The following is a 25,159-nucleotide window of genomic DNA, read 5'->3' on the forward strand; positions in this document are numbered from 1 at the left end:
GTCAGCTGCACAGACTAGAGGGGGCACGAGTGACGTCGAGTGACGTATCGGAGTGGACAAAGGGGGGCACGAGAGCTCTCGGTGTCGTCTGACCCTGCAGATCTGCACAGGTGAAGACACTGACACTGATTACTCGTAATAATATACAGCCTAATAGGCGTTAACGGAAACTGCTGTATGGATGATAGCTGACTTGATATAAAAATTACTCGCAGCAAGTGCCATCCCATCAAATGTCTGTAGTTACAACTGAGTCAGCAAACAGACTGTGTCTCCCAAGGCCAAGATACACACACACACACACACACACACACACACACATTTATGTGTTGTAAGTTCCCCTTACTGACATGAAAACCCAGTCATCGCCCTGGTTCCTTGTTGTCATAGAAAATAAAAGAGAAGTTGATCAGTCTGACCTGTAGATGTTTGTTTCGAGGAAGGAAAAAATAGGCACATCATATCTAAAGAGCACATGAGGGCAGGCTGGTAGACAAGGTAGCGTAAGGACTACGCATTCACAGAGAAGAAGGTGGGAAGAAGAGAGAAGGTGAAGCAAAGGAGGTAACCCGAAGATGGTTGGACAAGTGGCACAGAGCTGCTGGCTGCTCCTCACACTCTCTCTGAAAGGTAAGATTATATTCAAAAGTACCTGCAGCATTCATGATGGCATCCACCTTTACTGTGAAGATCAGGTGACACACCATCTGTCTATAGTTTCAACACTGATGGACAAGAATAAAGTATTGAGTTTGACAGTTTATTCTTAGAGTGACAAGCGCTGTGTACAAAAATCATGAAGCTGATGTGTGGCTTCAACTGTTTGATTACTTCATCTTCACTAAGTGTCATGTTATATGGCAGCTGCCATTACATTTTTGGCAGTTTCAAGCCTGCATCCAGAGCTATATGCATATTGTATCAATCTTATTAATGACTCTAATTTACTGTATATTTTTTATATTGCTCCAAAAGCAGTCCAGTCAGTACCTGTTCCAAGAATCTGTTGAGACCAAGCAGAGCTCTTCTAACTCCTTCTTTCAAGTATATCAAGTGGAAAAAAATGTCCAGAATAAGCAGTAACATCTAGAAAATACAAGTACAATATAGTACATTGTAAAAATAACTGTATTATATGCACACTCAGTTAGTTGTTCACCCAGTCGATACTTAAAATATTGCAGGGAACAAATACATGAACATGTTTTTGATGTGAATGTTTCCCCCATGAATTGAAATAGTTATAATGCAGTAACTTTTTAATTTTAACACAAATCCTCTGCCCTTCAGGTATTCTTGCTGGTGATTGGTCAGTTCGTCTCCCCTCCGGTCCTGTCTGCGCTCAGATTGGATCCTCTGTGGTTCTCCCTTGTTCCTATGACTACCCCCAAAGTCCTAATGAAACCAGGGGAGAGGGGCAGCTCTCTGCCCAGGTAATTCAATAAAGAAGGCATTGTTAGCTGAATCCTGCAGTGTGTTGATTTTGCAAGGGTGAAAATCTGTGATCAGAATGACTGGATATCAGCAGTTATAGGTGGTAGATGAAGAAATACACTATTATTCTAAGCTTACAATCAAGGTTTTTGAAAGAAGGTTGAACATTTAGAGTTAAATTTAACAGAGTCTTTATCGTTCTTTATTAGGGTGGAGGAGGTGCAGGACAGCAGTACAAAGCTTTGACGGAGATGTGGTGTCTTGAAGACAGTCGCTGTATCACCCCAAGGTACTGCAACTGGTGTTCGCAAAGAACTCATCACAGAGATTAGACAAATATACTAAGTATCTACATCTGCCTGTGGCAGGTATGTGTTCCACAGTGCTGGTGTTTTCCCGGATCCATCCTACCAGAACAGGGTGCAGTACCTGGGAAAACCAGGAACAAAGAACTGCTCTCTGAATATTTCTGATCTGAGACAGTCAGACAGTGGAAACTACGTGTTTTACCTCATCACCAACCATCCAACACAGAAGATGCCAGAGCAGAGAGGCATACAGCTACTGGTGGCAGGTGGGAATATTTCATTTACTATTACAGCTCATTATAATGACCATCACCATCACCATCATCACCACGATCAGAAACAGAAGTATGACCATCACAGTCATCAGTGAATGAATCATCATTAGTATAGTTACAAAGTGCTTAAAAAATTGAAATGTAAAGCAACATTTAATAAAATGGCAACAGTTACATTAGAGAACTAAGTGCAAATATAAAATATGTCTTAAATACTTAAAATGTAACATTATTCATTCCCCAGAGGTAATGTGCAACATCACTGGACCAATATGACATTATTGTTAAGCTTCAACAGGTGTCACAGACCACAACCAGAAGTGATGTTTCGTATAGTCCTAAAATGTAAACACCTTAACATCAACAATATAATGGTGGCCTGAAGTGATTCAGGGTGATACTGAAAAAAGATAGATAGTCTTTAAAAGGCTTATAGGACAGCAGTTAGCATTAATTAGTTAGCATTAGTTTAGTCTTTAGTCTTTAGGAGTATTAGGGTCTCTCTTTGTGGTATAAATACCAATAATCTTATTGATTTTACATCTGTATGTTTAACAATGCTCTACAGTAAAATTATAATTACCATAGATGATGAGATGAACTTTTTGAAACAAAGTGCCAGTGTGCTGTTTTCAACTGTTTGTTATCTTAAAACAAAGAAGGGAACTTTTATCAGTTGTAAATTAGTTTTCTCCCATTGTTCAAAATCATGTCAAAGTCCTAATTAACTGAGGTTGTTTATACTTTTCTCAACTGGATAATAAGTGTTAATGTTCTGCACTATTAGCACTTTTAACCACTTCCTCTATGTAACCCTTTGTTTGACACTCTATTATTTTTGAGAAATAGAACTGAAACTGACCACAGACTGAAAATAAATATAACATTATGCTCAGCTTGACACTGAAATCTGTCATAATGTCAAAGGCCAGGTTCTCTCTTGAAAGTCTACATTAGTGTTAGTAGCTTTCACAGCCAGACATGGAGACAAACTGCAACTTGTCTTTGTTGAAAAAAGGGGATGTGGAGCAATTCAAGGGATTATAGCCTGTCGAAAAACAGTCTTATTTTGTGTGTGTTGTTCCACCACAAACACAATCTTAAGCAATTATTGAGAAACTTCTTCGTGACTCTTGCTATTGTCTTGTTTTTCTGTTTCCATGCTGTGTCATTTGTTTATGATTTACAAAACCCCATTAAGTTTTGGTTAAAACCAAAAAGATGAAAAAACTAGCCATAATTGTACACAATACAATAGTAATTAGTTGATAGAAAACCTGGATCTTTGTATTCAACATAAAGATTTTCAACTCACATTGTATGCAGATAATCATGGCATGTTGCGTTGTTCATGAAAAAATTATTAAAAACCAACACCTTTTAGTGTGAGTGTCAAATGAATAGAGCCTTCCAGAGGGTCAGAATTTACTGTTTTACTTGTTATCATCACTGCTGGTGAGACTATGCAACATTTTCAAAAACATGAGATAGGGCTGCTATTGAGGACACAGATGTCATGTCCTCATTGTATGTTTTTTCTGAGAACATGAAGAGCCAAAGTGCATTTTCCTTTACATTTTTATGACTGACAGTAAGTTATTAAATGGTGGAGATCAATATTTTTATACAATATATTTATATTTTTATACAAATCAACAGAAAACTTCAGCATTTCTATAGTTCCTGAGTTTCTGGTTTCTTCCAGAAAGATAATTTCAAGAGAGAAAAAGACTTGCTGCAAAACACAGTCATAATCTAACTTTGTACCTTTTCTCCAGACTCCTCCAGCGCAGTCACCATGTCTGCAAGTCCCCCCAGTGGCATCACTGAGGGTGCGGCCTTACGTCTGGCCTGCTGCAGCCCCTCAGCCAGTCCACAGGCCAGCTTCAGATGGTTCAAGGGCACAAGCGCTGCCCCAAGATCTAATGGACAGGTGTGGAACATTAGTGAAGTTACCTCTGATGACTCTGGCAACTACTACTGCCAGATGCAGACTGGAGATAAAGTGCAGAACTCAAAAATCCTGGCCATTGATGTAGAGTGTAAGTACAGTTTTAACTGTCATGAAATATGTATTGTTTCCATTCCTTGGAACAAATCCACAGTTGTATTCACAAATACCTCCCATTCTGCTTATAGCCACCTATACCCATGTCATTCACTTATTTATTCACTCATTCACCATCAATTAATTATTTTTTATTTCTTTGGTCATACATGTAACTCTAAAACATCAAAAGGAAAGATGGAAGTAAAATGCTGCAGATAAATTCTCAAGAAATTCTTCAGGTTTTTTTTTCTTGTTCTTCTTTTTTTGACTGCTGAAGAAACTTCTCCATACAGTTTGATAATTGAGTTAAAACTTTGTTTCACTGTTCATTTAAAACAATTTAAGGTAATAACAGAATCTAATATGACTTGAAGCCAGGTCTAACTGACCTTTGACCTCCCTACTGTGTAGACCCTCCTCGAAATACAACTGTCTCCATCTCTCCTGCTGGAGAGCTGCAAGAGGTTCTTCCTGTGACTCTGACCTGCAGCAGTGTAGCTAACCCACCTGTCCATATGTACAGCTGGTACAAGGGTGCAGCATGTCTCCCTACAACAGACAAAAGCTTTCATCAAGCAAGACAAACCCTGGCTACACTTATAGGAAGAGGCTCAACACTCAGCAGTGCCAACATCAGCGCTGAGGAGTATGGGGAGTACTGCTGTGTGGCACGCAACAGACATGGATCACAGGCTCACTCTGTAACACTCACAGATTCTAGAGGTGCGTAAATGAAGAACCTGTGTGTGTGATACAGTTTTAAGCTACAACCATGTTTCCTCCACAGCCCTGCAGTAAATATCACCATTATCAATAACATCTGGACAAGTCATTCAGGATTCTTAGTGTGTACAGGGTGATTCTTAAATCATTATGGGAACTGATATAATTGATATCAAAATATTGGAAAACTGCCGTAGTGGCTTGACAAACCCACCTTCATCTCTGACTTCTCTTCTGGCCCAATGATTATGGTGCATCTGATTTCTGATGGCATCCTTGCTGCATTTCATACTAGCCCAATATTCTTTGCTTTACTTGTACATAGTCAGCACCTAGATGTTCTTTGTCCAAGTTCTACCATTAACATACATACTGTGTATAAAACACTGCCTGAGACAGTTAGTCCTTATTTTTCTGTCCCCCACAGCAGCGAACACATCTAACTCTTCAGGAAGCAGAGCAGTGCTTATCGGAGTGACCATTGCAGTCTTAGTGGTTATTATAGCCATAGTTGCTTTTCTTATGACAAGGTGAGTTCTTTGCTTCTGTTACAGTCAGTATTATCATTTTTCTACATTTGCTGTTATATGTCTTTGATCTCTCAGCATTTAATCTCTAGGAATCTTCAGAGGTACTGTAGTTTGTCTTGTGGAAAAATAAGAGAAACTATAATAACAATGATAAGCAATAATTAGAAAACAATAAGCCTGTACAGTTGTCAGTGCTTCTATAATTTTAATAAGCATTCTAAATAACAGAGGATGTCATATTTATAGACAGTCTGTTGTTAAAAAGATCCAGCATGTGACACTCAACCAAGCAATATTACCAAAAATCTTCAGTGTCTAGGTTTGGGATCAAACATGAATATATTATTTTTTTATATATATTTTTAAAAGTAAGTCAATATTCTTATGAAATTAACTTAATAATGTAAATGTCCAAGTTTTTTGTTGAATAATTTCTCTGTCTTCTCAGGAAACAGAAGTCATCCCAACGCCAGTCGTATGCTCTCACTGCGACAGCTGCTACAGATCTTTAAGGTCTCAGCAAAACCAGAATCTAACCAGAATCTGTACCCTACAACCACCAAAAGCACGAGCCAACTTTTTTGTTTTTTATTATATTAACTAACTAATAACTCAAGATAGGTAGAACTTTTCCTCACTGAAATCATGTACACAGAAGAAAAACTTTCAACACTGACTGTCGACAGTGAGGCCAGTTCACAAAGCGAGAGAGTGTGAGAACCTGGAGATCATATGATACTGTCTGTCCATGCGAGCAATACACAGAGATGTCTGGAAACTTTAACTCCTGGATTTCAATGGACTGAACTAAACAAGGAGGAACTTGAACTTTTAAAATCACCAGGAATGAACCAAAGGAAAAAAGTTGTCTTATTATTTGTTATGTGTGCGTGTATGTTGAAATGTGTTGCAGGATAATTTAAATGCTTTTGTCAGGGATTAGCCAAGCAATATACAATAAAAATATTTATAATGAGTGAGAAAGTAGACTAAAAATGACTCTACTCTGTGTTGTTGATTCTAATGTTAAAGTAACAGGTGTAAATTTGAATGCAGCCTTCATGGTTCATTACATCTGATGCAGACATCCGGACTTATTAGCACTGATACTTTTACTGGATTTCAACGACATGGCCCAAAGTGCAACACGTACTGTACAGACAGTGTCAGGAAACAGAAAACACTGAAGCAGCTATTATTGACACTATGTTATTGATTATAATGAGCACCCAAGAAAACGATGGGAAATGCAGTCATAATGATCCAATTAAAAGCGCTTAGCTGTTCAGACTGGGTCATATTTGTGTGGTTTTGAGTAAACTCTTTAGTGTGATAAGGCAGCAACAGATACTGACCAGAGACTGTGGAGAAGCAAAGGAGGATGAAAACCAGGAGGACAGTGACTCTGACACATTCACAAAATGCACTTAGATATCAGTTCTTCATCTCATTAGTCTATTTTAATCACATGTTAAAGTGAAAATAGCTGAGTAGAATGGTACATGCATCTTCTACTTTAGAGGCTAATGAAGTAAACAAGGAAGTGCAGTGCTTCAAAATTTTAAAGGGACAGTTCCACATATGAGCACAACAGTTCAAGAGATTTTGTTTAGGTTGCATTTACTGTACATTTTTGACATTTATCTGACGTTTTTAATTAGAGCAGGTAATTAGTGCTGCATTTACTGCAATGCCACTAATTCTATATATTCTATTCTTGTAAGCTACGGGCTCATCACCTGAGATTTGTTCTATGTATTTAGCGTGAGAAAAACAAATTGTGTGAAATCTTAGATAATTTTTTTAAAATAATTTATTTTAATTTTCACTTAACTGTTTAAAGGGAAACTTGCTTTAAAAACAAGACAGAGTTCCTGTCATAGCAAAACATGTTTAAAAAAATATATAACATAAACAACATAATGTACATGTGTATCTTAAACTGAAGGGGGCAGCATATCCAAGTTTGAATCTGGATACAGTCTGTTGCTACAGTGGTGAACCACTGATGCTATTGAAAACTCTATTTTCAGATCAGAAGCACTGTTCAAAATGGAACTAATATATTTAAATATATAACAATTATGAATGTAACATATCACATAATGTTTCTAGTGCAAACAGATCTCATCATGCTTCTGTTCTGCTTTCTTAACACAGACATTTCCCATGATGTAACCCTGTTTTATTTTTGTTTTTATTTACCCATTTAAGCAGTGCTGATGTTTTCATAGTCATGGCTGTGCTCCTAAAACATAATAGGACAACATTAAACATTTTATGCCAAACTGTAATGAAATCATTTTAAACTGATTTGGGTCCTTCTTACCTTTTTGTCCACAGCAGAATTACATCTCTTCTTCCTTTAACAACGAAATAAGAAAAATCTGTACATTGAACTCAGCATTTAATCATAGTCATAATGAAATTAACCATCTTGTCCTAAATTAAGAGTGTTGTGTATAACTTAACTTACCAAACCCAGATGATAACCAGTGGAATCAAGAGCATAATAACAACTTTGACTCCAATACCAACAAGGAGGATGACACGGTTAACTGTGGAGGCAGAGAAAGCTATGTGAGAAATCAAATTAACAGGATCTCAGATTTTGCTCTATTAACCAAAAATGTTCAGCAAACAAGATTGTTGTATTTTCTAAAATTAGAATTATGATTAACATAACAGTGACCTACAAGCTCTGCCCTTCCTGCATACTCACTGTCTGTTTGATTCACTGTCACCAGCACCTCAGTTGAGTTGTTTTCCCCCACACTGTTCCTGGCCTGGCAGAGGTAGAGTCCAGTGTGGGACGCTTCCACAGAGACGAGAGACAGCACCTGTCCTGAGCCCACCTGGAGCATAGAGCTGGAGCTGGAAACAGTACCCCTGTACCAGGTATAGTTGTCTGCCGCAGGGTTAGCTGCACTGTTGCAGACCAGATTGACACTGCTGCCCTTTGCTAGGTGGCCAGTATAATTCACCTCAATGGACACATTTAATGGAGGATCTGTATAAAAAAAAAAACACACACAACCACTGTGCTGTTGCATACATTCATTTAGAGGCTATTTTTTGTTCAAGTTTAAAAGAAAAAAGTCATGGATGATCTTGACCAGTTATGGTCAAAGTAAGTAAAGTTATGAAATAATTTTCATACAAAAATTTAAAGGAGCTATTTATAAGTTTTGCTATCACTACATTGCCAATGATAGTGCTCACAGCTGTTTACTTACCAGTCTAGAAGAAAAGTTATGAGTTTGGTATCAAACATCAATCCTTTACTTGCCAAGAGCTGCCTTCAGCAATGGAATGGTTTTGCTTTTACTTCTATCACTTATTTTCTCCTACAGATGTTAGCAAGCTAACCAGCTAGCTCCAGCCTGGCTGTCCCATCTCATCACTTTCCGATTTCTGTAGCATCCAGACTGCCCTGAAGATGTAGCGCTGCTCAGAGGGCATATTCTAATCTCTGGTATTGTAAATGCAACAAAAGCTGAAGATCTTGGTAAGCAACAATCACCACCACCCACTCGTGTCAAGAAACTGCATTCAGAAAAACCTACAAGTAGCCACTTTAAAGACTTCATTTGACATTTTGAGAAATAGGCCACTTTCATGCTGAGCATTCGATACCATTCTCATGTCTCATGTATTGTAAATACAACAAAACAACTAGTCTGGCTCTGTCCAAACATGACAAAACACACAAATAGGATAAAACCTGTTCATAAGTGAGCTTTAGAGGTGCTGGTGGGCAGACTAGCTGTCTTCCCCTGTTTCCAGTGTGCTAAGCTCAGCTAATTAGCTGCTAGCAGGAGCTTCATGTTTTATGGACAGACATGATAGTGATATCAATATTTTCATCAAAATCTGTCATTAATAAGAGTATTTCCCAAAATGATTAACTATTCCCTTAGGTACATTTATGTCACACACTGAAATACCAGTTTGATATACCAAATATATACATGTTAAACCACATATGGTCATTCACCATAGGCTGAGTGGAAAAAATTACTTTAGAAAGTGAATCTACTTCATTTGTTTGTATAGGTACATGTACTGCTTTGAACTGAGTATCAGCTATGCAAAAATAATAACTTTTCAACTTATAATTTTAAATCAACAGGACAGTCAATTCAATGTTTTAAGTAACGCTGCAGCCTGTGAAATTCAGAGCATGTCATCAGTGTCATCATACAGTACTTACACTGAACATCCAGAACCACAGGGTCAGATGGCTCTGACTCATGTCCTTCGACAGCACATAAATAATTTCCAGAATCCTCTGTCTGAGCCTGGAACTGTGGTTTGGCTACTGGGTTCCCATCTTTGAACCAGACTGTGCCGGGAAGTTGGCAGGACGTTCTACATTCAAGAGTCACGCTGTCTCCGGCTCTCACTCTCTCTGGGTACACTCTGGCACTCAGCCCTGTACATCAATCAGTTGAGGAAACAGAGAACATGATATTAAGAAAAGCTGAGAATATTATACACAAAGAGTAAGACTCAATTTAGAACAACTTTACCTGTGACAGACAGATACACAGACGCTTTACTACTCCGTCCATACTTGTTTGTATCAAACCAGAAGTAATAATATCCAGTGTCATTTTCCTGCAGGTCATGAATTGCAAGGCTACAGTTATGCTGCAGGTCACCGATATATTTAAAGCGATTTTCATATGAAGGAAAGTCTGAGAGTTTAACACGTGTCCAGATGCCATTTTTGAAGGTCCCTCTCTGCCATGCAGTCTCTCTAACAGTTTCACCGTCTGTATAGGTGTATGAGCACCTGAACTCCACTGACGATCCCTTTAGAGCACAAGGAACTTTGTTTTCAAAAGTCACTGACCAGCCAGAACTCAGAGTTCCTGCAGAGAGAACAAAAACATTTTTTAAGAGTTAAATTTAAAATAATAATAATATTAATGATTTACATGGAAAGTTAAAAAGAGACTCATCAAAGAAAATAGACAGCAACAACTGTGATTTACAAAGGAATTGTGGTTGTGGTGCAGGAGAGGTGCTATCTTGTAGTTTGTCTTGAAACGGAAATCAAAAAATAATCTCTCCTTACCTTCTGCCATAATCAGAAGCACCAGCACTGTGATCATCTTCTCCATATCAACACAGTGCACAAGGTTTTGGGATTTGCTAGCAGCATGGATCAGGAAATGTTGGACAACTTAGAGTTCTGGGGGAAAAAAAAGGTTTGACTAGTCAGAAAACAAAAGAGCCCTTCTAAATGGGGATGGTGTTTTCTATGCCGTGTCACACATGAGTGGAGTCAGATACTCCACCCACAGCATTTGATCGGATTATTTCTGTACAAGTAAGCTTGACAGCAGGATGAGTCATTGAAAATAAAATCAAGCCTCACAGACAGAGAAAAGAGACACAAACTGTCACTGAGTGCATGCCAAAAGACACTACACTAAGAACACAAAAAAAGGAAGGTAGTTATGGCCTACATGCAAATGTATGTCCTTCTGTCTTATGCCTGTTCATGTTGTTTTGTAACTTCCCTTTTCAAATTGCGCTAAAAACACTATTTTTAGCAACATCAGGCAGTCTCAAAGGCTTTAGTCTCCCATTAGCTTCAGCACTCTCATGTTTTACAGTATGTGACTAGTTTTTCTAGTTTCAACCACCTCATCAACTTTCTTATAATGGTCATTTTTGGCAGTGTCAGTTGGTTTTTGCCCCACGCTGAAGTAAGCTTTCTCAAAAACTAATATGTTGATTGTCATGAATTTTTCTGTCATGATTTCCGGAGGATGATCCCCTGACTTTTCTTCTGGCACCACCACCTCCAGGTCCAGGTTTTCATATAATCAGTGAAACAGACATCTACTAGACTGAGTGGCACACCAGCATTGTTAGCATTGTTATTATGGGCATGTTAGCATTATGTTGTCTGCATTTAGGTCAAAGCACCCCTGTGTCTATGTGCAGCCTCACAGAGCTGTTAGAATAGCTGTACTCTTAGTCATGTTATCAAGCAAAAAAGCTAAAATCTAATCTTCATCTATCAACTCAATACAGTTCACTGGCTCAATATCTAACACTGTAACGACTCTGGGCCTCGAGCAAGTACAAGTGTGTAGTGAGAGAGCAGTTTCTGCTGTGTTGGCAGGAGATCAACCCTGTCTTTCAGAAACAATGCACTTCATTTGAAAGTAAAACTGTGGCACCCAGGTATGTAAATCTCATTCTAAGACTGAAACGTGAAGGAGACTGGAGGGGTACTAAGGGAGAGAGGGATAACGTGTGTGTTTGCGTGCGTGAAGTAAAATAGGCATGACAGAAAACCCCTCCATGATTAGCTGACGTTGCTGTCAGCAGCTATTATTGGCTCAGGCCCGGCCTGCTCGACCTGTTTCTCATTCGCAGAAATCTGGCTTGTAAATGAGGAAGATGTCCACATTCCTCCAGGTGCCTTGTTGTTCTCAACTTCCTACCTGGTCAGTCTGGGAGGATGGACTGAGGCAGAAAGAGGTGAACAGAGAGTTAGCGTTGTGTGGAGACATTGACAGTCTCCTCACACTGTCAGTAGATACATGTGATAGAGAACAGTTCAGAGAGAGCTCTTCAGAACACAGTGTCAGCAGAAGTAGGACTTATTTTTAAATACTGTCTAAATCTTCGATTAAGGAAGCTGCTTGCAGACCTCTTGGGAAACTTCCAGTTCATTTTGCGGTTAGTGACAAAAACTGGTGGACATTCTTTACATTTCAATACTGTCTTTTTTCCATTTTACTTTAATTCATATATTTACCAAAACCCTTTCAGATTTGGGGACAAAAGACCGAGGGTTATGGGCGACTGATTTGCAGTGCTAATTTAAAAATACACAACTTAAACCCAGTAATTATGGATAACAGCAGAGTAAACAAAATGTAAGTGTATATAAAGTGGTGAGTAAGTGCTTGTATGTTTCTCAGAAGCATGTTGACTGTTTAAATAGCAGTGTGACATTACTGAGTTTAATGATTCCTGATCCCAGGAAATGTACAATGTATTACAAAAAGTAATTTTATACAAATGTTAGAGGGGAGAAAATATAATATAGTTTGCCTCAATGCCTTCTGCCATTGTTGATGGCATACATACATATATACATACATATATATATGTATGTATGTAGTCTGTATATTGCATTCCTTCACTGTTGTATGAAAAGTAAAGTTATTGAGTTTGAACTTTTGCACATTAGCTGATGGAATAAGAGAGACGTGTACAAGAAATGGCGACAAGGGAAGTTTCTCATATCTTCTTGCTGCTTCTGGCTCTGCTCCAAATCACCACACCCACCCCAGGTAACTAATTCCATCCATGATTTCAAAATGTAAGATCTTGTTTCATGTTTAAAGTTTACAGAACTTAATCACAGTAAACTAAATAAAGCCTAAACTGAAAACTTACATATATTGCTATTAATAAAGAAGTCATAACAATGAACAAAGTACACAGAGTGACTGAAGTGCAAAATCCCACGGCAGCAAACAAGAAGCCATCAGTCCAACCTTGGTCAACGTTTTTCAATCTGTAAGATTTATAGTGGAATTATAGTCACTTGAGAAGTTTTTCAATCACACTTCCTCATTCTTCTGTTCCTCCTACCCTTCCTGGAAAATCCCCCAGGAGAGCACAGGTTTCCACTCCATTAGAATATTCAAATGTTTATGAGGTCAGCGGAGGGATTTTGCTTAAGATCACATACTGTATTAGATGCTAAAGTCTCAGATAGCGTTTCGTTTCCACCACACCTATAACCAGAACTCAACTCAACAATAATCAGAGTGATGGTGTTCACAGTGTGTTGAGCAAGATCAGACTCTATCGTGTTTGATCTGTGTCCAGCGACAGTTACACCTGTTTCTGTGTTTGGTTCCTTAACAGGTTCACAAACTTCTGATCACACCAAACTGCCTGCATGTTTAGTTGTAAAAGAACACTGATAGGAATGTTTTTAAAAAAATGTCTCTTAATGTTTTCTGATGTGATCAGGTACAACAGGTAAAAATTCATATTTTTTGCCTTTAATGATGATAATTATTAGTAAAAATAATGAATTCGACAAACAGGCCATGATTTAGCAGTAGATTTTCCTACAATTGTCTATAAACATTTTTGTAACTATTACTGATTTTATTAAATTATTTCTTCTTTTTCCTCCTCCATATCACTTACACCCAATCACTGTTCCAGCTGAAAACACCACAACCACTTCAGCACCGGACCATGTAGCTCTCCATTACCACACACAGCCAGTTGACGTCATAGTGGCGGTGGAAGAACCTGCTGTGTTTCGCTGTGGAGTACCCAAAGCTTCTCCCAATCTCACGTTCACTTTCTACGGCAGTCACGGCAACTACAGCCTCACCTGCCCAAACGGCCATGTGGAAGACATCCCCCAGGTGAGGTGGTCACTGTCTGCCCCAGTATTTAACTCTACATGTCTCACTTTATCTTCTCCTTACCCTCTTCTTCCCCTTAGTAACATCATCTCCCTGTTACACACAGGCTTTACTCAGTTGAAAGTTGTTGTTAACGCACTGAAAAATGTGTAACATTTTACAACAGTTTCTACCAAGATGAGCCTGAACTTAAGCATCCAGTTTCTCTTGTGAAATGTTTTTACATTAAGAAGGTGCACTGAATCTCATTTTACAATAGTTAAACCACCACCTATGTGAAACAAGTTTTTGGAATCTGGCTTAGTTTTGTGGTTTGGCACACAAAGAAGAAGGAATAGAGTGTGCACAAGGAGGAACAAATGTTACTGAACCTTTAAAGAAAAACAATGTAGCACAAAAAAAATTATAGTTATATTTTTTCACTCGTGTCAATGCAGACCCACACACAAGGGAGTCACAAAAATGACTTATGTATGTCCAGGATACAATGAGGAAGACAATAGACAGCGTAGACATGCATTTAAAGCAGAAGACAAGATTGGATCATGAGTTCAGTGTGTTTGGTACATGTGTCATTCTGTGACTTGTAGTATTGAAACTACCACCACAACAGTGGCCAAATCGACCAGGACTAAGATTTCTAATAGTTCAGTAGTGGTTGAAGCCATGTCATGTTCAATCCAACAGTCCACCCTCACCATCCATCCCTCCATCATCTATACCTGTTTAGCTTGTACAGACTCAAGGGGGGCTGGAGTCCATCCCAGCTCACATCATGTTTACTTTTCAGTGTCTTCTCTTCTTAACTCTTCTCCATCTGGTTTTCTCTCTACCACTCCTCAGGCTCTTTACGGAAGTTGTGAAATGAAGAACGAAGAGTCACTGGGTGTGTGGACCCTCAGGGGAACCTCTTACTCTGACAACGGCACCCGAGTCGTGTGTCAGCAGGCGAAGAATCCCTTTAAAGTCACTGCTATTCTGCGTGTTTATGGTGAAGATTATTCTATCTCATTCATATTTTATAACATTTTATTTTTAAATGTGTTTTCTGTGATAAAGACTAGATGCACAAAAGGCAGTGTCTTTTCTACTTTGTCCTTCCCCCACCAAGTCCTGTTTTCTTTTCCCCTAGATAATGGCATTAGCCATGCCACTCTCATCGGCTGTACCATTGGGGGCTTCTTTGGTATGCTGTTGGTGGCTGGTTTATCTTTCACTATGCTGAGAAGATCTGAGACCCTCCAGAAATGCTTTAGTAAGTAGTGGTCCTATTCACTGGTGTAAAAAAATGTAACAAAGCAATGAACACATTAACTACAGATTGAAATGAATGAGAAATGTGTGATGTCTTTGTGCTCTCAGGGGGAAAACAAACCGAAGATGATATGGACACAATAGTGACGAAGGAGTAAAAGGAGACAGAAAGATGGGGAAGACTGTTTCTGAGTGAGAGATAATGAGTTTACTGTGTTGTAAATATACCCACTGGGCTCTTTGTCTATGTCTTTGTCTAATTTAAGTGAAGTGAAAGCTGGATTGAATCCATGTCTGGAAATGATGTTGCCTGAAAAGTTTGAGGCCACATCCAGTCTGACCCCTGGTATCTTCACTTCCGTGTTCTGCCCTCAATAACTGGGCCTTGCACACCCTATCCACAGCCTAACAGTGTATAACATAGCACTGAGCACTTCAAACAGTACACTAAAATGTTTAACTCAGATTGCATTCCCCACTTGTGATTAGGCCATGGTTGAATGTGCACTGTCTTCACGGGATATAAATCATATGTAAAATGTGTTGTTGTGTTCTCTCTAATGTGGTTAAAGCAGGCAGACTGTATGTAGTTTTTAAAAGCAAGGATTTGAAGAACAGCCTGCTTAAATTATTGACCTAAATGTTGCAGCAGTAAGTGGAAGCAGAGATGTTATGAAAGTTGCTTGGTAACCGATCATGAAAAGATGCCTGCACTGGTCAAATGAGGAATAAGAGAGCAGCTGGTCTTTGTGTTAGCACATATGACTAACAGGTCTGTGTCAGCAAACTGAGGGAGGTAAAGAACTCAATGATGGGGGTCCCAGTTGTTCTAATACCAGGTTAGTCTGTTACACTTTCACAGTTTGTCCACATGAGGGAGGCACTCACTGTAGAGATAACAAGCAGGTTACTTGTTGAGAAAAATATTCACTTTTTAAAAAGATCATAAATAACAAACACTAAAAGAATATTTTCATCTGAATGTGTGGCACTTTCTTTCAAATTAATCAATTAAAACTACATACACATTTCTATATTTAATTTATACTCCTTTATTTGTGATTATTATATACTGTTTTGTTCTGGTGTTTCCTGTTTCATGCTCCAGCTTGATCAGCTGATTGACAAGCACCTGTGCTGGCTTCTGAGCTGATCCCATGTGAGGTGGTCCTTTGATCAGCTCTCTCTCGCTCTCTCTCTCCACCCGGTAGCTACACCTTTGTGGTGTGTGGTGTATGCTTTTCATTCATTTATTCATCTATTTCAATAGACGTTCATTCACTAAACTTCTTCACTGGTGTTGTGTCCATTATTGTCTTTGGTGTTTGAGGCAGCTGTAACAGCGATTGAGTCGATGAAGTAAGTAGATGTGATAATGTTTTCATGTTAAGTGTTTTTATGTATTTGCATTCTGAAGTAAATAGCCCTAATGTTTGAGGTTACACAGTCATTGTCTTTGCATAAAGGCAAAATACAGTAGATCTTTGTTACAGTTACTAAATCAGGGATATGTTGCTAGTGTTGTTTGTGCACACTGTTCTGCCTTTTTTCTTTTGCTATCTTTATGAACACATTATTGTACCATGCTCTTGTTTATAGTCTGTTCTTGTTCTCTTGTTGCCTGCTGACCCTGTACAAGAGATATAACAAGTCAAATTAAAGTTATAGGATATCAAAACAAAAAGTGAGTGCACTTGAAATTTATGACAAGACTGTATGACCCATACTGATTCAAAGCAGAATCAGTCTGACTCTCCCTTTTGGCCTGAATCACTGTAGAATCCTAAGTGACTGGATGTTACGGGAGAGGAAAAGATGCAGTAGACACAATCAACAATATATCATAAGATAGATACTGCACTTAATTCCAGCAGATTTTTTGATCAATTAAAGTCGTTGAAAACTCAACATTGTACAACATAAAATTATGTAATCTCTATATGAGCCTTCATTATAACAGCATTAACATGACAAACATTATATTATATTTTCCATATATATTTATAAGTACACACAATTTTGAGTTGCAGCATTTTTGACAACTATGTGCTGGTTAAAAGGAATTCTTTAGATGTACAGGAATATGTGTGCAAATGTTAAAGTTGATTATGTTAGAAACACACTGCAGCAACTGCTCTTCCTATTTAGCAGGATACAACAAATTCTGACAGTTTGTTACCTGGCTGTGAGTATTTTAAATATGGGCTGATAAATTAATGAAGTTCACCTAATGGGTAGAGTGGGTGCAACTGTGGTAATGTTAAAGAGCTTGTGAAAGGCAGAGAATAGCTGCCACAGTAAGGAAGGACACACTGAGCAGTGATGCACTTGTGACCACATGATGACAACTTTGGTGTCTTTTGCTGCCACCTTGTGGTGAAGTCATCACACGCGCGCTTGTGTCTGGTTTAAGTCTCAGATTTTTGACTTTGCCTCCCTTTGCCTCTCTTTATGTTGTCTTGCCTGTGGTAAACAGCACAAAGTAACAAAAACAGAACAAATTTTTATCACCTGTAGGCACTTCACCATACATCAAATATATAAATGGGATTCAATTATGTTTTCCATTCAGTCATTTCTTCAAAATGATCAAACACATAGGCCCTGCTTACCGGTCCATGATACACTGTACCATCAACTTATACCTGCTGTTTTGTTGTTCTTGCACATCTCCACTATTTTGATACCAAATTAACTGAAATGATGTTATTTTACCACTCAAACACAAATACTCACACACACATGTAAACACACACACAACTTTACATTAGAATTCAGTTAACTGAGCACTAAACAATGAAAGTGACAACTGGTATTTGACTGTCTTCAAATGTGGTCCTTATTCCCCTGGCCATGTTGTGACACCTGATAGAGCAGCATGGACAGCCAGCAAGGCACACACACACACGTGCGCGCACACACACACACACACACACAAACACAGGGCAATCAGCAGGACATAATTCTTCCTCGTCTTTTAGCTGATACAACAGAACTAGTATGGAGCAATGTGTTGACTCAGCTGCTCGGCTACACCTCAGTTCACTCCACGATAGATTTCTGTCATATTCTGATGTCTGGATTCTTCATTCTCTCAACAGCTGAATATAAAGTCTTACAGTGGTTGGTATGCAGTGTGGTTACATTTGGTGCAGCTGCATGACAAAAGATTAAATGAAAAAAAATATCTATTTATCTTGTAACACTATCTAAATATGCAACACTCACATGACAACCTACCACTAACTGGCGAGGCTTCACATTGCTGTGTTTCGAAATATGACATTACAAGCAATCGACATGTGCAAGATTTTTCCAGGTCATGTTGAAAATGCTGGATCTGTCTCAGCTATGTAAGCCAACCTGTTCCTAGACCTTTAGTTCTGCTGTTTAGGGACAAACACCACTGAATACCACCATAACAGCGACACATGCACGAGTGAATGTGTGTGTGTGTGTGTGTGTGTGTGTGTGTGTGTGTGTGTGTGTGTGTGTGTGTGTGTGTGTGTGTGTGTGTCAGTGTGTGTGTCTCTCCACAGATAACCTACATTGTTCAGTGTGTGTTCTCAAGATGACCTTTAACTGTCATGAATCAGTTTAAATTGTTACATCTATCAATACCAGAGGAAACGCAGTTAAACTATTACAATTAAAGTTAAAGAATAACAAGTTGATCACACTGAGTCGGGTTAGTGATAGAGCAGGTGAATAGTTTTACAACTTTTAGAATCATTTTAACTGCCCTACAGCTAACCTTTATCTTCCCACATCCATGATGGACCAATTGGATCTGATGCCTTACAGACCTGAATAAATCCTCGGAAAAACGGGAGACAGAGATGGAGTTTCTTGTGACAACTGATCTGTCTCCCGTGTTGTTGGTCTGGAAGTAGGTTTTTTGTTTGTTTGGTTTTTTTTTTTGAAAGAATGCATGATTTGATAGACTGCAGTGAACGACCAAAGTGCATTTTTTCCATTTAGCAGCGATATTTCAGCTTGAGGAAAATGAGGTGTTATCAGTTTGTCATCTATAAAACTGTGATCTTTGTTTTTCTTGAAGCTAAATGTAAACTCATTTACATAATATACATTCATACACGACATGACAAGAAATGCAAGATATTATATTAACCCAGGTTTATTCCATGTACTGTATATTTAAATAATAATGTTATGCTGTGCCTAAATATCTTTACATGATGCTGTATCGCCTCGTTTGGAGGGAGTTATTTCCTGCTCCTTCACATGAGGCAGCTGGCATTAAACCATTCCCTTCAGTCGCCCTTCCAGCCTCTGGCTACAGAGCCTTATGGTTTCAGACTTCATAAGGTATTCACCACCATTGCGTGTCCTCTCCTTATATTCTGTAGCTCCTCTAATTCTATCAGTGACATGCCACTGTCATGGAGCAAAGTGACCTTTATTTAACCTTACAAACAATGCTACAGGCATCTGGTGCTTTACGCAGACAGACACAAGCAAACGCACCATTACAGTCTGGTTAAAAAGTCTGTCACTCTATGTTGTGTGCTACAGATTTAGTGTTTTAATAAGCATTTTAATAAATCTTTGAACATTGTCATAATTGGGTAATATGTGTAGGCTAATGACACAAGATCTCTTTATGAAAACATTAAATTAAGTTATTCATGTGAAAGAATAAGAAAATCGTAAGAGTGAAGAGGCCAGTGTAAAGCTTCTGGTATCTTCATCCTATATCTCTGGTTTGTCGTCACTAGTTACCACTCTGTCTGCTGTCAAATTATTGTATTATCACTTAGACACACACATACAACCACACACACCTCGAACTATGTCTCTTTGTGTCTGTTTCATGCTCTATCTCCTCTCGTCCTCACACTATTATCGTTCACTGAGAGGCTGCTGCATGCCTCGGCTTTGTCAGTGTGCGACAAGAAACGTTATAAATAGTCACAGATTACCACAGTGACAAATGCACTCACATATTTTTGCGCACATGTACTGCATGTACGCATGTGCTCAGATAGTGGTAACACCAACAAATCTGCACAGATACACACCTACATACATTATGGGATAAATGGCAAACACTGGAACAACTGGAACAGTCTCTTTCAAGCAAGGTCAGGAGTTAAATGAACCCTGATAAGTAAAGATGGATAAAATCCCTCCCTACTGCCCAGGTGTAGTAAGAAGAAAAAGCCTGTCAACCATCAGATCAACACAGTTCAAACTATTCCATGGAGAGAGGAGCACTGGGGGGGGATACCTGGGATACCTGACAGAAGAAAAAGAGCAGGAAAATAATGTCAGTGGAGGCCATGGAGAGGAGGAACGTGTAACTCAAACACACCCTCTCCTCATCTCATCTAATGCCAAAGAATACATCTGAAAAGAAGAGAAAAAAATTCATCTCATCGTTTTTCACCTTCTCATAATTTCTTTGACTGATAGCTCCCTCTGACCTTGCAGGCAGAGCCACAGAGACAACACACAGCTCAGATTTTGCTGCTTTGATATATTTATTTGTTTAAACACAGTGCAAAAACTTCACTGACTCTACATGTCAATTCAGTCTTGCTGGTGAATCACAAACAGATTTAACATTAAAATATTAATTTAAACATCGTCTTCAAGTAAGGTTAAGCATGTGCATTAATTACGCACATGCACACATGCTGATGTTTATGGAATAACATTGCCACCAGTTTCTTGTACATACATTAAGGCATCTCCCCCCTGACCATCTCAAATTCACATTGGACACGTGCTTGCTCGAAAGTTTATATCCCAAACAAAGAGGAGGAGCAGGTGCTACTTATTCAGGTGAAATAGAAATAGACATACTTTTAACCAGTCTGTGCCGTGGAACATTCACACACACTCCTCTGCTCCTGAATCCATCAGCTCCGGTAAGCACAGGTATGGTGGAGCAAGGCCTCTGGTTCTTATTTAATAATCATGACTGCGTTAGTGAGTGTTTTGAAATGTCAAAGAAATACATGTGACAGGTTGACGTGATGTGAGGAATTCATTTAAAAATATGTTTTTATATCGCTTTAGATTTTGAATAAATATTAAAGCAGCTCAATATTAAAGCAGCTCAGATAACAAATATGCTTGTGATGATGAATTAAGGTTGAGGTTTCACAGATATATGTTTATTTATTTCTCCTTGCGAACAGAGCCTCTGTTTATAACTCATGTTATTCTGTGCAACAGGACCCATAAAGATGCATGATCTGATTTATGTTAAGTTGTGCATTTTGCTGTCCTTGCGTTTGTGATGCTGTGATTTAGTTGACAGAGTTAAGAATTCAGGAAATGTTTTCCTTAACTGACCAGGCCAGTAACATCCACTGAAATGGCCCAAATTAAATTCTCTTGTAAATCACTTTTAATCAAAGTAGAAAATTTCCTCTGTTCTGTTTTGCTCTCTTCATTGCTGTTTTGTCATCTGATAAGTGGGAGGCATTTTAAGATGTGGGGTTTGAAAGACATAGGCCTGACCTTCACTAATGTCATGGGAACTGATACTCCTGTGCAAGAACCTTCTGACAAAGGTCATGATGGCAATAACAAAAACGGCATGATAATAGTTCTCTGCATTATCGTTGTTTTCATTTGATGTCCATTTCTTAAAAGCTGGTACAGACTGTATGTCTCTACAAGACATTACATGCAGAACATAGATACATAGATTTAACAAAAAAAAAGTCTGTTGCTAAGTTCACTGTTTTCAGTCATTTATTATTTTTTTGTTATGAGTGGTTTAAATATCAGGTGAGGATGTTAAAAAAAAATGGAAATAAATGGAAAAAATACGTCAAGCCAAAGGAAGCAGAGCAAATGAAAGAGAATATCAAATTTCCAGAATGCAACTAACCTCCACTGAGGTTCAAGGCCATCCAAGGTCAGTTAGAGGTGACAGTGCCTTACTGAGGTATTAAAAAAGAAACTGCTGGTCCAGGTTTTCATACATATTCTTAAGAAGTTGCATACTGTATTTTTAGTTATGAATTTAGTTTAGTTGAGCAAATGAACAGACGGATGGCTTTTAGTTAACTGTCTGTTCTGAACTCCAAACAAACCAGATAAAGCCAGTTAAAAAACTATATAATGACCACTCAGCTTCCTAATTTATCAGCAAAAAAATATTAGAAAATATATAACCATATTTCTGGTCCATAACTAAACTGAACATTCAATAAAGTTGGAAGTGGAAAGAAGAGAATACATATTAAGAAAAAAATCTTTAGTTTCTGTCAAACAAGTGTTGCCCGATGCACTGAGGTCTTTCTGCGGTTTGAGTGGAGGCTGAAGGAAAGTTGTCTGGAGACCTGCTGGGTTTCACACGAGACAAAAAATGATCTGGTGTTTACTCTCCAAACACCCAGAACGCATCCCTGCTGACGAGACACTGACCCCTCACACCACAAGGACATCCTTCCAGGGGAGAGGGAGAAGTGTGTACTTTGTTGCTTGCATGCATGTGTGTGAGAAATGAGGAAAAGTGATGGGAAAAAGGACACACTTTGTTTTCTGTGGTCTCTTTTATTCTTTCTCACAATCATATTCTCTCTTTCTCCCCCTTTATTTGTTCCTCTCTCTATCTGACTCTCAGTTGTGTTGAAGATGGGGCACCTCACTCTCGTGGCTGTAATGGCAGGTAAATAAAATATAGAACAGATGTCATTAGTTTTTCTGCACAAACTGCGTCCACTTGAACTGGCCTTAAACTATTTTAAACAAGGAAAACATTTTATATGGTCTCAAGGTCACTGATCATTTTCTAAAATTGTGTTTCTATGACCAAACAAAAATCAACTTGTTTTTTCCCCCTTCTTCTTCTTCTTCTTTTTTTCTTGAGTGACCTGTCTCACTGACCATATGAAAGGCAACTCCCAATCAACAAAATTAACATTTTATTTGTCTGACTTTCTTGCAGCGCTTTTCACCCTTTTCGTGGAAACTGAAGCAAGTAAGGCCAAAACTCTACTTTCCCCTTGTGCTGCTCTGTTTGTTGTGGAACTGGTTTGTGGGGAAATCAGGGCAATTAAAACTTCTTTTGTATTTTTTTTTTATTTTTTTATGTGAAATGATTTGCACAAGGCAGCAACCATTAACATTACTATATCACAAGAGCAGATTTGCTGTTCCCAAAAACAGATGCTTTAAAATGGATGAAATGTACCCAATAACAGAGGCCAATGGGCTGTTAGGGTCAAATAATAGGGTAAATAATAAATCATGTTTATAATTTTTCCTCTCTCTTTTCTTATTTCTTCTCCTCCATGTTTGGTCTGCAGATCCATTTGTTTACAGTAAGTACAGACACCCTTATCTCCTAATTCTTCTAATCTATGAAATACCATTCATTGTCTCACTCATTTTTATGGATTAGAAAAAGATAAGTACAGAGTATCATGTAATGACTTAGACTGTTACAAATTGCATCTACCTGATTTTAAGATATGTTTTCTTTGGAATGTATTATCTTTTCTCTTCATGTGCTCCAGGAGCCTCCTAATTAACCTCTTACATTAATTGTCTAACAGACTATGAAAGGCTACGAATTGGAGGCTTGGTCTTTGCCTGCTTGTTGATCGTTGGAGGAATCAGCATTTTACTTTGTAAGTGCAGAAAATAACACAGGCTAAGAAGCCACTGTAGTAAACCTGTGGATAAATAGCTCACTGTAGCTCAGTTGAGACTGAAACATAAGACATTATCACAGGGCCATGCCTACAGAAGTATAATCAGGGACGTAATAATAAAGATGTAACTGTGCATTAAAGAGTGTTTAACCTCAGTAACACATCCTGCTTTGTCTTCACAGATAATAGGTGCAGCAGGAGGAACAAGTAAGCTTTTTTCTTTCTCAAAACTGTCTGTGTGTGCGTGTGTGTGTGTGTGTGTGTGTGTGTGCGTTTGTGTGTCTGAATTCTAACATGTGGCTCATCCCCCCCTTTTGTCGTCTCTGTCTTTCTTTCTAAACTGCCATGCAAATTGCTGCCCCACCCCTCTGTCTTACCTTGTAGAAAAGCAGAAGACGACAACAGTGAAATCTGATATCACACCTGACAAACCGGTTCCATCCTGGGAGAAGAGCTGACAGGCAGGGGGGTGGAGAGATTGTGTGTGTGTGAGTGTGTGTGTTGAGGGGGTTTGGAGAAAACAAACCAATTCAGATGATTATACTTGTAAAGAAACCTGTGGAAAGAAACACCAGTTGTTTAAAAGAAAACCTGAGGTGCTGCTGAAATTAAGAAAGCAGCCTCACAGATTGACATAAGTGCAAAGAAAATGAACGACTTCCCCTTAATGTTTTCAAAAATGTTTCCATTTTGGATACATTTCAGTCTGTACTGATATGTAAATCAGGGTCATTTATATCCCCAGACATATTTATTCCTATAAACACACACAGACAAACATATTTAGTCTGTATCACGCATGCTGCTTGCTTTAGTCACTGCCATAATGTTGCATATGGTTTCTGAGATGGTGCATTCTTAGGAACATAATGTGATGTTTCGTCATTGTTGCCTGCTGTTCATTGCATGTTTTGCTGTATGATAAACTGTAGTTATATTATCCCTGTGGTCAACCATTTCAACATTGAAAGAATTAGGAGAAAAGAACAACTGTTGGAACAATCTGTTAGAGACCTTCAGCGTGCACATCAAAAATTAAAATAAATGTTGCTGTATGCTAAACTAAAACTGTAGTATTTCAGTGTTGTTTTTACACAGCTAAATCAGATTAGACGGTTTAAATCTATGATCATTAATGACCTTTGTTTCCATGGCTAAAAAGGGCAGTTACTGATCTCCTAGAGTTCCCATCACTATACTGGTTATACGGTATGTACTGTATAGGCTATTACAGAGTTATACAATGACATGATTACTGTCCATCTTCATCACAGCCATGGAGGAGTTTTCTTATGCCTCTAACAGTTAACTGCGCGTAATTTACTTCCCAGAGTTAAGGTAAATCGCCCAACTTGACAAACTTCGACATCTTCGTTCTCGACAAGCAAACATTAATACTCCTCCTCCCCCACTACCACCTCCCGGCTCTCAGTCCTGACTCTGGATCAGCTTCCACGCCCCGCTTCTCTCTAGCCGTCTACTCTTCAGCTGCCAGCTGAACAGCACAAACCGACCCCGGA

General features: G+C 38.6%; 3 protein-coding genes across 8 annotated transcripts; 2 read left to right on the forward strand and 1 right to left on the reverse strand.

The window, feature by feature from the left end:
- The first annotated feature begins 182 nt into the window (after positions 1–182).
- Positions 183–6,619, forward strand: LOC108888195 (B-cell receptor CD22). 2 transcript variants are annotated; one of them, XM_018684080.2, is made up of 8 exons: positions 183–630; positions 1,291–1,433; positions 1,644–1,723; positions 1,803–2,008; positions 3,796–4,059; positions 4,479–4,790; positions 5,218–5,320; positions 5,769–6,619. In XM_018684080.2, exons 1-8 carry the CDS (start codon positions 576–578, stop codon positions 5,830–5,832), a joined length of 1,227 nt encoding a protein of 408 aa, XP_018539596.1. In that variant the 5' UTR covers positions 183–575; the 3' UTR covers positions 5,833–6,619. The 2 variants fall into 2 exon arrangements, with proteins under 2 accessions (XP_018539596.1, XP_018539604.1); XM_018684088.2 differs by having other exon boundaries at positions 5,221–5,320.
- Positions 3,799–10,751, reverse strand: LOC108888208 (B-cell receptor CD22). Of its 4 annotated transcripts, XM_051075889.1 has the most exons (8): positions 10,404–10,751; positions 9,853–10,197; positions 9,534–9,755; positions 8,043–8,330; positions 7,797–7,896; positions 7,650–7,683; positions 7,526–7,568; positions 3,799–3,939 (listed from the first exon to the last, which is right to left on the reverse strand). In XM_051075889.1, exons 1-7 carry the CDS (start codon positions 10,447–10,449, stop codon positions 7,530–7,532), a joined length of 1,074 nt encoding a protein of 357 aa, XP_050931846.1. In that variant the 5' UTR covers positions 10,450–10,751; the 3' UTR covers positions 3,799–3,939; positions 7,526–7,529. The 4 variants fall into 4 exon arrangements, with proteins under 4 accessions (XP_050931846.1, XP_050931847.1, XP_018539627.1 ...); XM_051075890.1 differs by lacking the exon at positions 7,526–7,568 and having other exon boundaries at positions 3,852–3,939; XM_018684111.2 differs by lacking the exon at positions 3,799–3,939 and having other exon boundaries at positions 6,759–7,568; positions 7,797–7,878; positions 10,404–10,750.
- A 1,024-nt stretch (positions 10,752–11,775) lies between these two features.
- LOC108888171 (uncharacterized) lies at positions 11,776–16,684 on the forward strand. Of its 2 annotated transcripts, XM_051076286.1 has the most exons (7): positions 11,776–12,025; positions 12,119–12,225; positions 12,543–12,645; positions 13,538–13,746; positions 14,590–14,737; positions 14,879–15,001; positions 15,109–16,684. In XM_051076286.1, exons 3-7 carry the CDS (start codon positions 12,573–12,575, stop codon positions 15,156–15,158), a joined length of 603 nt encoding a protein of 200 aa, XP_050932243.1. In that variant the 5' UTR covers positions 11,776–12,025; positions 12,119–12,225; positions 12,543–12,572; the 3' UTR covers positions 15,159–16,684. The 2 variants fall into 2 exon arrangements, with proteins under 2 accessions (XP_050932243.1, XP_018539538.1); XM_018684022.2 differs by lacking the exon at positions 12,119–12,225 and having other exon boundaries at positions 11,777–12,025.
- The last annotated feature ends 8,475 nt before the right edge of the window (positions 16,685–25,159 follow it).

Source organism: Lates calcarifer, linkage group LG15 (genome assembly GCF_001640805.2).
Source record: "Lates calcarifer isolate ASB-BC8 linkage group LG15, TLL_Latcal_v3, whole genome shotgun sequence".
Classification (NCBI taxonomy): Eukaryota; Metazoa; Chordata; class Actinopteri; family Centropomidae; genus Lates; species Lates calcarifer.